Source organism: Rhopalosiphum maidis, chromosome 2, assembly GCF_003676215.2.
Source record: "Rhopalosiphum maidis isolate BTI-1 chromosome 2, ASM367621v3, whole genome shotgun sequence".
Taxonomy (NCBI): domain Eukaryota; kingdom Metazoa; phylum Arthropoda; class Insecta; order Hemiptera; family Aphididae; genus Rhopalosiphum; species Rhopalosiphum maidis.
This window is the reverse complement of record NC_040878.1, coordinates 33,557,585-33,573,490: the sequence shown is the minus strand read 5'-3', so window position 1 is coordinate 33,573,490 and position 15,906 is coordinate 33,557,585. Positions and strand designations below refer to the sequence as shown.

At 28.3% G+C, this 15,906-nt stretch overlaps 1 protein-coding gene across 1 annotated transcript in view; it reads right to left on the bottom strand.

The window, feature by feature from the left end:
* The window catches only part of LOC113551558 (protein Skeletor, isoforms B/C), a 93,192-nt gene that overhangs the window by 54,691 nt on the left and 22,595 nt on the right, over nt 1–15,906 (bottom strand). The window contains exon 3 of the mRNA XM_026953857.1: nt 2,343–2,486. Within this exon, the coding sequence (XP_026809658.1) occupies nt 2,343–2,486 (144 nt within the window). The remainder of the gene's footprint in view (nt 1–2,342; nt 2,487–15,906) is intronic.

The following is a 15,906-nucleotide window of genomic DNA, read 5'->3' as shown; positions in this document are numbered from 1 at the left end:
ATTCGCCAAGATTCTATGAGTATTGAGCTCCATTCTGGAATCTTAGATACTGTGAAATTCAGTGAAAATATGCTTTATTGTATCTGCTGTAGGCATGTATCACATAAGTCACAGATTTTGATTTTGTTCAGCCATTATCTGGCGATACCATCCAGGCACCAGGTGATTGTGTGTTAGGTCGGCGTACCCAGTTCTAAATCTGTTTATTATTGCCTATTATCTACGTGGGAGCGATTCGTTGTGTTCCCAAGGAAGAGGGGTTGATTTTATTTCTTTAAGTTTGTGTTTATCGAATAGACTCTGTTTTTTCTGGCATAATTGATTTGGGTTTTTGTTTATAAGTTGTTTTTTGTTTGGATAAGTTATGATATTCCATAAAAATGTGTAGATTAGATTCTTTGGTTACCTATTTAGGTATCTCACCTGCTATTTCATTACCACTAATATGATTGTGTCCAGATACCCAGACAAATCTGATACCATCCATTTTAGTTTTAATTAGTTTATTCCATATTTTTGTGGTTAATATGGGGTTGTTTTTTGTAGGATTGTTTAAGTTTTTGAGTATGCTGAGGGAATCGGTGTGTATGGTTATGCATTGTTTCTCTGCGGAGGCATCCAATTCTGTGGCTTTTAATAATGCTAAATATTATGCTGTACTCTGTACATATTGAGTTAGGTATTGGGATACGATGAGATGTTTAGTTGTTTAGCTGGATTATTTCAATTGCAGTTCTTTCTGTGGTTTTGAAGCATCTACATATAATTCCGAATGGGAAAAAAAGTGATTTTTTAAGCTATAAAATTGTATTAGTTTTTTTTTTGTAATATGATAAGACAAAATAAATAAATTGATGATTGAAAGTACCCCATAAAGATTATTTAGGTTTTTAGTAGTTGATTAAATTTGTAAAACCAATATTGAAAGATGAAGCATTGATAGCTGATCGAGTGCCATGATTGTGACATGATTATTATTTTGACGTTGGTTGAATGAGTTTTTTATGACTGTACGAATCAAATTTTTTAATACTATTATTATTTATTTATTCGTGTTAAGCACCTTCTACAGTTAAAAGAATAAGTTTTAAATATATAGTTATTATATTATAATAATATACATGCTACTATAATATTACGGTATATTCTAAAATGTACATTATACTATAAATAAATTCGTTCAGAGTTGAACGGAAGAAAGGCCCACGTGTTCAAACAATATTATGTATTGCAGTACTTGAAATAAGCGTATTAAAAAATGGATAAGTTTTGTTTTTTGTTTTTATTACAGAGATTCTCGCTAAACTGGCAATACAATATTATGTATAAACAGAAAACACGATGGGGAAAAATCAATTTCGTCGGCGCTCGCACAATTCAAATATGTATTTTAATATATTCATAATAATAATAATAATAATGATAATACCTATTTGTATTTTAAAATAATATATATTAAACATCACATTGGCGATTAACTTTGATTTTTGGTTTTGTTTTATTTACTCTAATTTAAATTTTAGCACATATCTAGACGTCATTTAATATACTTATCAATCATGCTCAGTGCTCACCGCCAATTTTTCCTTTAAATATATATTTATTCAATTTTTGAAGTGTCTATATTAAAAAACTATATTCTATGATTCTTAGATTATTTTACACCATTTAAGGAGCGTTCTGTGGCTTTAAATACTTATTTTTAAAGTACATGTATTAACGATAATAACCTATGGGCCATGATAAGTTCTAATAAGTTTAAAAGATATAAGGACTCTAATGACATTAGAATATTATAATACTATTATAGCAATTAATATTTATATTTATATTAACATTATAAATAGTTTGTAAACATGGAGATTATAATAAGTAATGTAAAATCATTATTGAGGATTATTATTTTTAGTAGATTAAGTTTAATAATTCAGAAACTCTTCATTGTTCAAAATTTGATTTAAATACATCTACATTTTCAAAAACATCGTTTCTTAATGATTTGTAGTGAAAAATGGTGGTTTTAATTTGATGCAAAGCAGTTTGTAAAACTACAAGACAATATGATATTTAAATAGTGTAGAAATCAAAATAATTTAAAATGTGAACTTTAAGTACCTATACTTAAAAATTCTTAAATTTGAATAAATGAATTATTAAAGAGTAAAAGGGTATTGAACATGCTTGGTGGATTATTCAGTAAATTGTGTACATATACCTATACATTAAAATATAGTCGAGTGTCTAATACAGTTTATAATAATCAGCTAGACGTCATTTGATGCGAATCATAAGTTTACATATTTAAACTTTAATCGATTTATATCATATTTCTATATACTTACTTGGGCCAATACCATCATAAAAGAATTCCCGGACGAATAGCGTGTTTTCATCTACTGCGTACACAGTTCCACGGACACCATGAGCGAAGCCCTTAAAGGACCCAATGTATCTTCCGTAATTGTCGTCCGACACTCCTGCATCGCCTGAAATACCATTTATGTGTTATACGCATGAAATAAAAATGGAGCTGTTTTTGGTAGAAAAATTTATTTCAAATAAAGTTAAACGTATGAATTAATTTTTATTTATTATGAAAAATCGTTTATAAATTAAATAAATTGTATCTACTTTGTTGCAGATAATATGATATGTAAATAAAACCGGACCAAATAAATTATTGATCGGGGGTAAACGAGACGAATTTAGACGAAAGTCGATAATGTTTACTCTTGGTACATTTATGTACATACGTATATAGCTATAATAAACTCAATAAACTCATATAGTTGAATGTATCGAAGTGGGAAGAAACTAATACATTATGAATCATAAATGTTTGATATACATGTAACTGTCTGACAATTTATTTTTATTAGACATTATCACATATTATATTATACATATATACATGATTTTCATAATATGTACGCGTGAAATTCGTATTATACTCATAGCGTAATATTTTTTCTTATATCTGCGTGACTACTGACTATACTAACTATGTTTACACACAAATATACATATTTACGTGACATAAAATATCTGCAGAAGTATATTAAATCAAAAATTCATTGTTTCCCAATAAATAACAAAGCATTGTAGTATTATACTGTTGAAACTCGAAGCATTGCTTATTAATAATATTATAATATTAATACCCATTTGTTTGATTTTACATAACAAATATAACGTAAGTATGGTGTACGCGATTGTATATAATAATATTTAATATCTATAACAATAATTGCATTGTATTAAATGAAATAAAAACCTCTATATAAAAACTATAATTTTTGTGAATAGAAATGTTTAATCCGTATAATGTCGCCCATACGATTTTCCCGTATTATACCGTATATTTATCATTTATACTGAGTAATTGCATGAACCATAATGTAAGTTATATTTGACCATAGTATGTCTATATTGCGTATATAATCATTGTGAAAAAAATAGTGTAAAATATACTTTACATTTAACATTAATTGATGTTTTACTATAGATAATATACTGATGTACGTGCGCAATACATAGTTGTAATAATAAGTCTGTATTATTATGCGGACACGGCAGTATAATAAAATCAATCGTATCTGTTGTCATAAATGTGGTGATAATATACATTTATACATAAAAAAATATATTTTCCAACAATTACTATAATTTATTCCACAATAATGCGTGTGTGTCGGCCTACATGGTTATTTTTCGGTTATGCACGAACGACAACCGTCATCATGTTATTAGTACATAATATCATATCATGTGATGGATGCATGACAAATATGTGGACCAGAGTGGACAGTCATTATATAAAAACCAAACTAAGGCTGAATAAGGGAATGTTTTACCAAAATGCTGTCGTCGGAATAAACAAATAACAAAAAAATAAATAAAGAAAATATAAGAAGAAAAAATTAACTTCACTTTTTATATTATATATTTTATTATCATTTTATATTTTGAATATTTATAGTTTTATAATAACCATTATAATAATACATAAAATTCGTTAATTATCATTGTGAGGAATATTTTTCGTGTTTCATTTATTCAAGTTATAGGCCCAGTGAGATCTTTGCGCCTCAAAGGACAGATAACAGATATTACTCGAGAATCGAGGGAAATATTATACTTGAACTGAAGGAAACTTCGTAAGCATAATTCGATGCGTTTACAAGTCAGAATAAACATGTACAACCAAATCAAAGTCACTATACGGTTTTGTATATTATCATACAGCCGGCGAACCTAATATAATTCCTACAGATAAAACAGTCTGACGTTTCATTGTCAGCGGAGGTGGGCCGATTCATTTATTTGATGAACACAATGCAATATATTATATTATATTATTATTAAACGCCGACGAACGTTCCCTCGAATAGAGATTTGACGGATAACACTCTCAAAAAAACAAAACCGACCACGCTGTAGGCTAGCAGACGCTGAAGTATGAGCTCGCTACGACGGGGTTTGAAATACACACACGCGCGCGCACGCCCGCGTACATGCACATATATATTATCGTCGTTTTCAATTTGCTAATGAGTCGAATATTATTCCGACGGAGAGATATTATTATATGCGTGTATACACACACCGCCGGAGTAAAGGGTTGTTGCCGACGACGAAAGGGGGAGGGTCGGCCGCTGACGGGCGCGTGCGCGCGCGCGGGGTCGTCCGGCGTCGCGCTAGCCCAGCAGCTGCAGGTTCCGCGTCACGTCTTCATTACTCAACGCCGGTCGCACGGCAGCAGTCACACCGTTCGTCGTCGGATTTAATACATTATTATAGTATGTCTATATATACAGGTAAAACTTCACCCTCCCTCTGCCACCGTAACGGAGCACCGGTGTAAATCACCTGCGAACAAGACTCTCGAGAAGTCTCATCGATTACGACGACGACGACAGCAGTGGCACCCACTATATTGTTATTATTATTATTACTGCTATAAGCTCCTTCAATCTCCTCTGACAATCGTATCGTCGCGTCATTATTGCCATCGTCGTTTGCAAATATATACTGTGCCGAAAGTAAATCTATCCCTTTTCCTAGGCCTCGGCCCGCCGCTCTTTTGCGGCCCTCATCCGGCCCCGCCATTGGTACAAAGCCCCCAACGACCCGTCAACCGATTGTCGCACTCGCGTCATTAACTGTCTTATAACGCTTTCGTTTTCTCAGTCGATTTTATAGTGAAGTGCCCGAAACATTTTAATCGAGTTTAACAACGACATTATTTTACATACCCCAAAAAAATCACATCATATAATATATTTTACACGTTTGTCTTGCTAAATAGACAATAAACAAGTTTTATTACTTCACGATTATATCAAACGTTTTTAATGCAAACTTAGAGATTTTTAATTTTAAAAACATATGAACTTATATTTTTGTCAATTTTTTAAAATATAAATACAATTTTTAGTATGTATAAAATTAAAAAGTCGTAGTCACAAATTAAAATTAATGACCATAGTTATTAATTATTTTTCAATCTATAATTTTTATCCTGTATTGATTTTGTAATACTTAACTGTTTTATCTATTTTAAACGTATTTTAGATGTTAAATATAGAATTGTATTGAAAATGTTTTTTCTTTCTTAATTGGATAAATGTATGCGTACCTGATGATTCATTAAATTCAATTATTTTAAAAATATATTTTAATTTAATTGAGTTATTAAAAACCAATATTTTTCAAATATTTATATTCTTAGTAGTGTTACTCTAGCCATCTTTTTTTTTTTAATTTTACTTTTTTTTTTAATAACGATGACATATATGTTTAATTCTTTATTCTAAATCGAAATAATTTTGAAGTACTTCAATCTATAAAAATCGAATTTTGAACAAATAATTTATTAGTTATAACTTTAAATACTTATAAACTATATAAACTATACTTGTTCGAAAATTGATTATTATATATATAAATATACTAAATAATATTCTGCTTTGAAATATGAAATTAAAAATATATGTTATTATTCTAAAAAGTAAAAACAGAAAGAATAACTTATTTCTTTCCAAATATGATTTTTTTTTTTTTACTTAAAATTATTTAAAAGAAATATTTTGAGAAACATTAATGTTTTCTGAAATAATGAGTGTCTACGTTAAATTATAGATCCTTCATATATTATATTCAGTTATTAATTTTTTTACAATACTACATTTTTGCGAATAAAATATCGTAGAAACGAGAAGATGTTTTCGTCGACAACTCGTGTCCGTTGACAAATTGCATTTCTTCTGGGAAACCGCTGCCATTATTAATTACGTTACCCTTGCGATGTGATTATTATGTACACCGAAACAATACACAGACAATACTATGAAACGACCGTTTCATAACAATGCGGACGAGATTTACTTTACGAACACACAATTAGTTGTTAATTAGTAATTACTAATAACGTGGTATACAATTATTATATGCAACCAACCGATATGAAAAAGCAAAAAATATATAAGTGGTGATTGGAAGAGTCGTTTAACCCTCCACCATTCCTACCCAAAAAATGTATCAACGATTGATAAGTATTATTTTTAACTTTTAACACAATATTGGAACGATTTGTTATAATTAAACAATTTTTTTGTTTATTGGTTTCTATTTTTGTCTATTTTACCATATAGAAAACATTAATTATTTTTTTTTACTTTTTATACATTTTTATGTTTTTGCGTTTAAAGAAATACTACATTTTTCTATTACTATAGGTATTTTATTATTTATTATGTGTTATGTATTAATAATTTTGTGGTAAATAACTTTAATCAAATTAATAATATTTATGGCAAATAAAATAAATATATTTAAAATATTGATTGTAAAATCGTGATGTGATAATAATATATTATGTATTCGTTCATATAATTCAATACAAGCTTTATTAAAAAAAAAATTAAGCCCCCTCTCCTTTTATTAAATTTCTACCTATAAATTAAAAATATTTTGTTATAGTATATTATATTCTTATTTACACGAACTGAATCAAGTATTATATATTACATTCCACGTATAGTTTTGATCTATTAAAATATTATATCACATGTGAATGCACAGTCGCTGGAATACCATAATAATACATTATTATACTGGGTCCAATTGCGGATGTATATAATAATTTAACTATTCTAAATTTGTATTCATATATTTTAAATTATGCACTAATTAATACCGTTGTGCGTTGAAAAACAATTTTTAATTGAACGAAAACCATCCACGTTCAAAATAATTCTATTGCGGTGTACTGTTTAGTATTAACTAGGTAGGTACCTTGATCTAACCGACCGCAAAATCGACTTGCGAATTTTCTGAGTTCTCTACAGTTTTAATTGCTTTTCGTATTCACAAGAAGTTCTAGAGTAAGAATATTATAACAATGTAATAATGTTCGCTTTGATGGGGTATACTTAAAGAAACTTTCGTTCTGAAAAGTAGTCAAAATCAAAGAAAACGTTATTATATCATAATATAAATCTGACGTGGTTATTTATATTTTTTTACTCCGAATAATTATAATATTTAATATAATACACAAATTTATAGTTATGAACACAATATTTATTGTTCCAACAAACGCTTAGTATGTATATGTTTTGATACTCGACTCCTGAGGTTTTTGAGGCATAATAAAAAATATGCATTTTATGAAATCAATAGTTTCCAATCACATAAAAACATGAGTATACGTGGTGATCATAATGAACATATTATTTTTTTAATACACTTGCAATTTCAGTATTCATAATATGTGTTTTTTTGCTCCATTTCAAAATTCTTGAAATGTATTTATTTGATAAGAAAAAAAACGATTTCTTATTATTTTAAAAGATAACTATATTAAAATTTTCTTTCAATTTTTAAATGGGAATTTAAAAATATTATTATTCATACTGTGCTGATTTCAGAGAAACAATAGGTTAGATTCAGAGTGGTATTGAGTTGATGGACTTATAAGGTTATATGAGATTTTTTACATAGTAGAAATCACCAGTTTGAGGAAGTTCAATTTAATATCATATTTTATGTTGTATGTAAAAACCTCCAAACTCCATAGAGATGTTTTTACACAATAATTTTTTTTTTAATATAGAAAACGACAAAATGTATTTAAAAAGTAACTAACTAACTAGCTAATTCAGCGACAATGAAGGATCTATGTAAGTAGTTATTTGGACCGATCTCAGTACAATAAGATCGTTTTCCGAATGCCGGAAATGTATAATACTATTATATCGTCACGTTCAAATTCAAATTAATATAAGCCACGTATTATTATCTTGTGCCGATGTGAGCGAAGCGAGACCGGACCGCTTTTTGTATTATTGATTCGTGCGGTCGATTCAAAAACAAAGTTCACTCATTAAAAATAAAACCAAGAAGAATTATATATAATGAAAAGTTTAAAGTTCCTCCTTTATTTATTAAAATGATAAATAAATTATTTCGTTCATCGTAAGTAGCTTATCGTTATACTTATATAAGTTTAATAAATTCAATTTAAATTTTTGTATTTAATAATCATAAAAAAAATAGTCATTATTTGTATTTCAAATTTCAAATATTTAAAAATATTTCATCATAAGTTATTGGGATCTTATATTTTTTTTTGGTACAGCTTACAGTGATAAAAAAATTCACAGATTTTATGGGTTATTCAATGTTCGATCATTTATACATTAATAATTTCATTAACTAGGAATAAATAGTTAGAAAATTATAATTTATAATACCACATAATGGAATATATTCGTAAATAGTTATGTTATGGTATGTGGGTATGTCTTAATTTTATTTAATAATAATTTATTTATTTTAGTGTAATATTATTAAGTCTTTTACAAATTATAAGTTAATAATCGACTAATTATCGAATAATTAACTAAAAGTTATCGACGATTATAATGATATTACATTTTATAGATTATTCATCAAAATGGAAAAATAAATACATTTTGTATAAAATTGCTGAAATTCAGTTTAAAAAAAAATCAATTGAATTTAAAATGTTTAAAATTGTATATTTTGTGAAGTGTTAAACACTACTTTTTAGTTTTTTACACTAGTCATTATATTATAGAAATTGCATGTTTAATTGCAGAAAAAGGTTTAGATATATAACACACAAATAGAAATATATATATTATATAATATATTGTGTACATTGTTTATATTTTTGCATATCATTATTAATGCGCTCCGGTTGTTAAATTGTACAATATATCACGATAACGGACTATAGAAAAGATTGAATGTCGCTATAGTATGTATATCGCTATATTATATATTATAAAATAATAAAATATAATATGTAATTGAGACATCAAGGCTGTACTTAGCGTTTTTGAAAGGAGGGATAGTATAAATGTTTGACTATTAAATTATAATAAAAATGTATATACTTTATCTACTTTTATATCTACCTGTAGATGTTAGTAATTATAGTTATATATAATTAATCACGAATAAAAGGATTTTTTACATAATGTAGATATTATGTAATTATTTATAGGTAACATTTTGACGTAAACTCTCCCATGATATTCATTATTTTATTATTTATTTTATTGGTACACTTATTAATAAATTTAACTTACACGAAAAATAAAAAAAAATCATACCAAAAAAATAATGAATGAATAACATGAATTTTTATTTTAACAATAAATTATGAAAAACCAATAGACAATAATAAGCCAAACTTGGGGATGAAAATATAATACCATCATTCTCTCAACGTGAGCATGCTACTGGAAGACATTAAAATTATGTCTGTGTAGAAACATTTTAACATATGTATTACGGAAAATATACATAAACCTACACAGAGATCTAAATAACAAAAAAAAAACATAAACATATGAAATCCACAGAGACAGTATTTAGGTCAGTCCGTCTGAGTCGTATCAATATATTATATTGAGATAATCGAGCTCCAGAGCGGTTCAATTGATTTTATTATTATTACCATCATTATTTTCACTATTATTATCAGCTATATTATGTACGTAAAATATAATATTATATACCGTCAATAATATAACGGCAACAAAGTATTTGTTAAATATTTCGAAAACACTACGTAATATGAGCATAATTATCTTATTGAAAAAGATACCCTAAGGAACAGTAGAACTTTTTATTGGGATGAAATTATAAGTAAAAACATACATTTTTTTTTATCATTGATAAACAAAATATTATTATTTTATCGTTATTATGTCATCACTCATCATAAATATTTTTTACTCTGACCTTAATAAAAATCATGAAGGTATATTATATTCATATTATGAAACCTTTTTTTATTTTTCGAAAAAATTCTTGGGGGAGATACAAGTATCTGCCCACGTATATCACCATAAATTTATCACACACAATGACGATTATTATGTTACATAGTGTATGCTAGGTAGTCCAAGCCCCGATGCTGCGGTGGGGTTTCCTCAGATTGAAAAAACTTTATGGTCAACATACCCTTGCTGAAAAGTTATCTTAATGGAAAATATTTATACATGAATATACACGTAGTTATCATATTATAATACTTTTATTATGATTTACGGACTCCATTTACGGAGTTATGCAGGATCGTAATAAGATCTATCACATATAATTATGATGCTTCTTATGCAGGCACCGACTAAGAATTTTTGTTCGATCGGAGAAGGGGCTTACACGTTTACTTACTTCCTATTATACACAAATACATAATTACCACTAATTCAAATTTCTTGACACCAACAGTTGACAGTAATATTTATAATTTCTATCGTTGTCATCGAAGTCCCGAACCCTGATTATTACATTTAAAACTTCATTAACTTAATTTAACAGTAATATGTAAGTTTGTACCTATATATATTATTTGTGGTTAGCTCAATGTTATTGTTATTAGTAGTTTATTAAACATTATTGACGGGAATAATATGGTCAAATAGTATTATAACTATTAAATATTTATCGTTATGAATACTTAGTTTCATCTATTTACTCTAGAATCTAGACATAAGAAATATTTTATGAAATTAAATAATATTCTAAAAAATATCCTACATAATTTAAGGGTACTTAACATAGTTTTCAAATTAAGTTTTTCCCGAACTATTTAACACTTGTATTAAATACTATTAACCCATATTAACCCGAATAATAACGGTCATGAGCACACAAACGTTTGTTTAAATTTTTTTTATTCCGATGTTTGAAACCCCGAATAGATGATATGGGTGATGAGCAGCCTTGCTTAGAGGTGATAAAATACGCCTTCAACGATTAGTCGTGGACGAAGAGTAGGTGTATCGGTACACATATATTATATTATGCATATATAAATAGAAATGTATATCATAAAATATTTATGACTTAGTATGATATTAGTACCACGTACATTTAACGTATTGAAGTCAGCTACTTTAATAATACTACTACAAATACAACACATTGACTTTTTGCACTGTATTTGCTATATACACCATGCTTGGACAAAAGTAGTATTGTACACTACGAAAACAAAAGGGCTCTGGATCGTCCCCAACTAAATGTTTTATAATGTACGTTCTTAGATAATATAATAAGAATATTATCTGTATATATTACGTTTTTAGACAACGACATTGTTCTGGACGTCCACCAAAAAAGTAAGAACACCAAAAAATATCGATAGTTTTTTACCATGATATTGCAATATAACTATTACTGTGCTCGATTTTAGATGGGAGTACTTCAATTAATTTTTCAGAATCACTTCAATTATTTTTTTTTAACTGTACATTTCTGCATTTTTGTACAGATTTATGATACATAAGATATCATAATATACTTAATATAATATATATTGGTTATTTCATTAATATGATGATCTAAAAAATATATACAGACAGCTAGCTAGTTGATCTATAAATATTGATCAGAACCGCTGTTCTATGAATCCACTGCTAATATATTATAATAAAATGTACTCTTTTCACATTTCAAGTTGTAATTTTTAAATATTTTTCATATAATGAAAAGTAGGATATTGGAATGTGTAGAACATAGCCCCTTATGGTTCAATAACGTGTACAAAGTTATAGTGCCGCTCTTTTTTAATATAGTAATGAGAGTTATTTTAATTTTATTTTATTTTCCAATTCAAGCTCACTTTATTGTTTTCCGACGTCATCCAATCACCGCAATAAATATATTATTGTATTATATCTATAGTAGTATACAATATGATGCATCAATGTGGAAAATTGTATAGCAATGTATGTATATCGTATTTATATCATCAAATCACGTTCCAATAATTAGATGTAGATAACAACTAATAATTATTCGTTCGGTGAATGTACACGTGCATATAACACGGCCGTGTCTATTATTCTGGCGGTGACAGCATCGTAATAGGTACATATTATTATTCTATTATGTTATATAACGGAATAGGGTTGCTGTGTGAGAAACTGACACAGTACCTAATTGCGTGGTTACTCTAGGTATACTCATCACTATATAACTGTGCTATACTCTATTATTATCTATTATATAATATAAATATATTATTATTATTATTATTATTATTATTATCTACAGAACGTGTGTAACATTATGTCACATAGTTGCGTTGAAGACTCACGACGATATACATTTACACGTGTCGATCATAATAATAATAATAATATTATTTTATTATCGTTTATACGTTACCTATATAAAATCACATCGATTCGAATCGAGCTCCGTTATTGATTGAAAGTAAATGTAGTTAGTATTTACTCAATTGCTCAAATGGTTAATCAGGTTTTTGAAATTTCTACTCTACCCGTTTGCCGAGAAAGTCGAAAACCTGATGAATGATCAGGAGCTTATATAAAATGTGTAATTACTATAATTATTCGATTATAAAATTCAGTGTATTTTTTTGAAGTTGGCGTGTGTTGGGGAGGGGGTTACGCATTTATTTTTAGACGCATCAGAACTTCTTGAGTTGTTTGCTCTTAACGTATCGTAATATAAGTGTGCAATTTCGTTCGGCTGCGGCGTATGATGGGCTGCGGCGACCACTAGTCCCCCGGGGATCGTGACCTCCTTCGCACCTCCATGTCTCGTACGTCATCGTTATTATCGTTATTAGCGCATATTATACGTCTTGTATATGTACTACAGCGGGTCGTTATCCGTCTCCCCTCGACTCTAGCGCACGTATATAACTGCATAATATAATATTATTTTATACGTAGCGGTCGTCATCGCGCCCTGTGGACCGCGTATATATATTATAATTGCAGGGGTCCGACACACCGACGACAACGATGATGGCAATGCGATGACGACTGTGACGATAATAACGCGCGTTTATAACAATAATATAATATGATGCCGAGTCCGCACTACGCATCGTTATCCCTTTTCCGAGATTACGACGAGATGAAATCTAATGCCTTCTGTCGATTCTCCTATTCGTATTGTGTATTATTATCATTATTATTATTATACTATCATCATCACAAGCTTGCGTTATATTGTGCTGGGTATGTGTGTATGTAGAATGTATATGTTATGTGTGAATTGGCATCTCGACAACAACAGTGCAATAGTATTATACCGTCGTATTGTAGTGTTATTATATTTCGGGTAATATATATTTTTTCTGGACTTTTGATTTCGATGAGGCTCGGGTGAAAAATAAAAAGTATTCTCCCCTATAAAATCTATTTAATCAACGCGCGTGCGCCGTGCGTGTGTATGAAAAAGACATCAAAAACAATTTCACTCGCCCGGCGGTAGCGTAATACGTAATGACGTAATGGCGTGTGTTCGGACGATAACAGATAGCAGATTACGGTTTTGCTGCCGACGCCGCTAGGGTTTGTGCTCGTCGTCGCCACTATAAAATGTATAATAATATACAGTAACAATAATGTGTGTGTGTGTGTGTGTGTGTGTAATATATGTCACTGATGGTGGTTACCCTCTCATACCTCAGACGACGACGACAACAACAAAGAGTTCAAATGTCGCACGGCAGTGGATAGAGAGGTAGAACATATTATTATATTATATATTTGCATCACCATGACTTAATGACGACGAGCCGCGTGGTAGATATTCGTCTATTTTTTTCCACAATTTATTTTTCGTTCGTGTCAACCAACTCATCGCACGCGTAACCCTCTATTAATTTATGCATAGTATAAATAGTACATAATTATAGTATGTATAAATTTCAGTTGTTATGGGTTGTTGTTGGTGACGAGGTTACAGCAGTACAAAATAAATGACAATATAGCACAAGAAGGGATACGGAGGCGTTGGTTGACACCTTCATAAAAATGGGTTGGGGTGGTCGGGTGAATTTATAACTATTATGAATGAAATTAATATAATGAAATTGGTTAAAACTTTTTTGGTATATTTAATTAGTTTCGAGTAGATTGTAAAAAATGTTGACATCCCTTACAGAAAATGTATGGCACACTGATAAGTATAGTATAAAATAACATTGCAATGTTTTATATATACATATAGTATGCACATTATTAATATATTATCAGCTATTGTAGCTGGCACGTTCTCGCAGCTGTAGTAAATGCTAACTAAACGTTTTGGTACAGAGTAAATTGTACGTGATATCATAAAAAGTTTTTTTTTTTTTAATAACGTGTTTTTAATTTTATATTTTAATCGTAAAATGAGTTATGACACTAATATAATATTATGGTTCTCTGATATTTTGTTGAATCTTTTCCCAAGCCACTAATTTTAAATGTTATTATTATTTATAATACTAACTGTCTTATATTCTTTCTAACTGATATACATGTCTATTATTTTATTATGATATAGACCGTTAAACAAATTTCGATTCACATTCAAAAACAGAATATGGATTACACTTACAACAAGCAAATATTATCTGTTGTCTACTTTGTGAATTTCGTGTAGATAACAACAAGTATAGGGAAAAATATTATATTTTTAAATAAGAGGTTTAAAAAATATATTAGTAACTTATTTGCCTAAGAGGTTATAATATTTTTAAATTAAATGATAACAATTTAAAAAAAATATTTAAATATAAACTACAATTGGACGATAATATGATAATAATGTCATATTTCAATGTTGTAATTACAACAGTATAATAGTAATCATTTTGGTTATGTTACCTAGCAGATTTATAGGTATTAATGCATAATTCTAAGTATTGGGAAGAATGGGAAGCAATGAAATTACATTTAAAAAATATTTCCTAGTCGAACTAACTATAGTTTAAAACACTAATTTTAAATCGTAATCACTCATACAATATAAACCGCTAATATACTATCAAAATATTAAAATGTAATACATCGTCGTCTCAGAATGAAAAGTGTCTAAATCAATTTTTTTGAAAAATGTTTTTTTTACATATATTATTTAATATTTTATTCTTGTATAAATCAGTCTTGAAATTGTATCGATACGTTGATTATTTAATGAGATTCTCAGAATAAAAAGGTTCTAACTCATACAAGTCATAGCATACAATAATATACTACTATAGTAATTACTAATAACTATTGAGAAATCTTGAATTAAAGTCTCTATGAAATCACTGATAATAATATTACACATTACACATATTTAAATAACAACGATTTTTTTTTAAAAAGATCAAAATGTTTATGTGTTGTATACAAAATTATAAAATATATAATTTTTTTTAATTATGTTTAATACTATAAAGTAAATCAATAATATATCGCTTGAAAATTTAGAGCCATCGAAGTGTTAGATTAAATAATAAATGTAAATTAACAATTATATATTTTTATTATTCCAAAAAATTATTTTTATGAATATTGTATATCATATCATTTCAACGAAATATAAAATAACGTTTCGCAATTTTAAGTT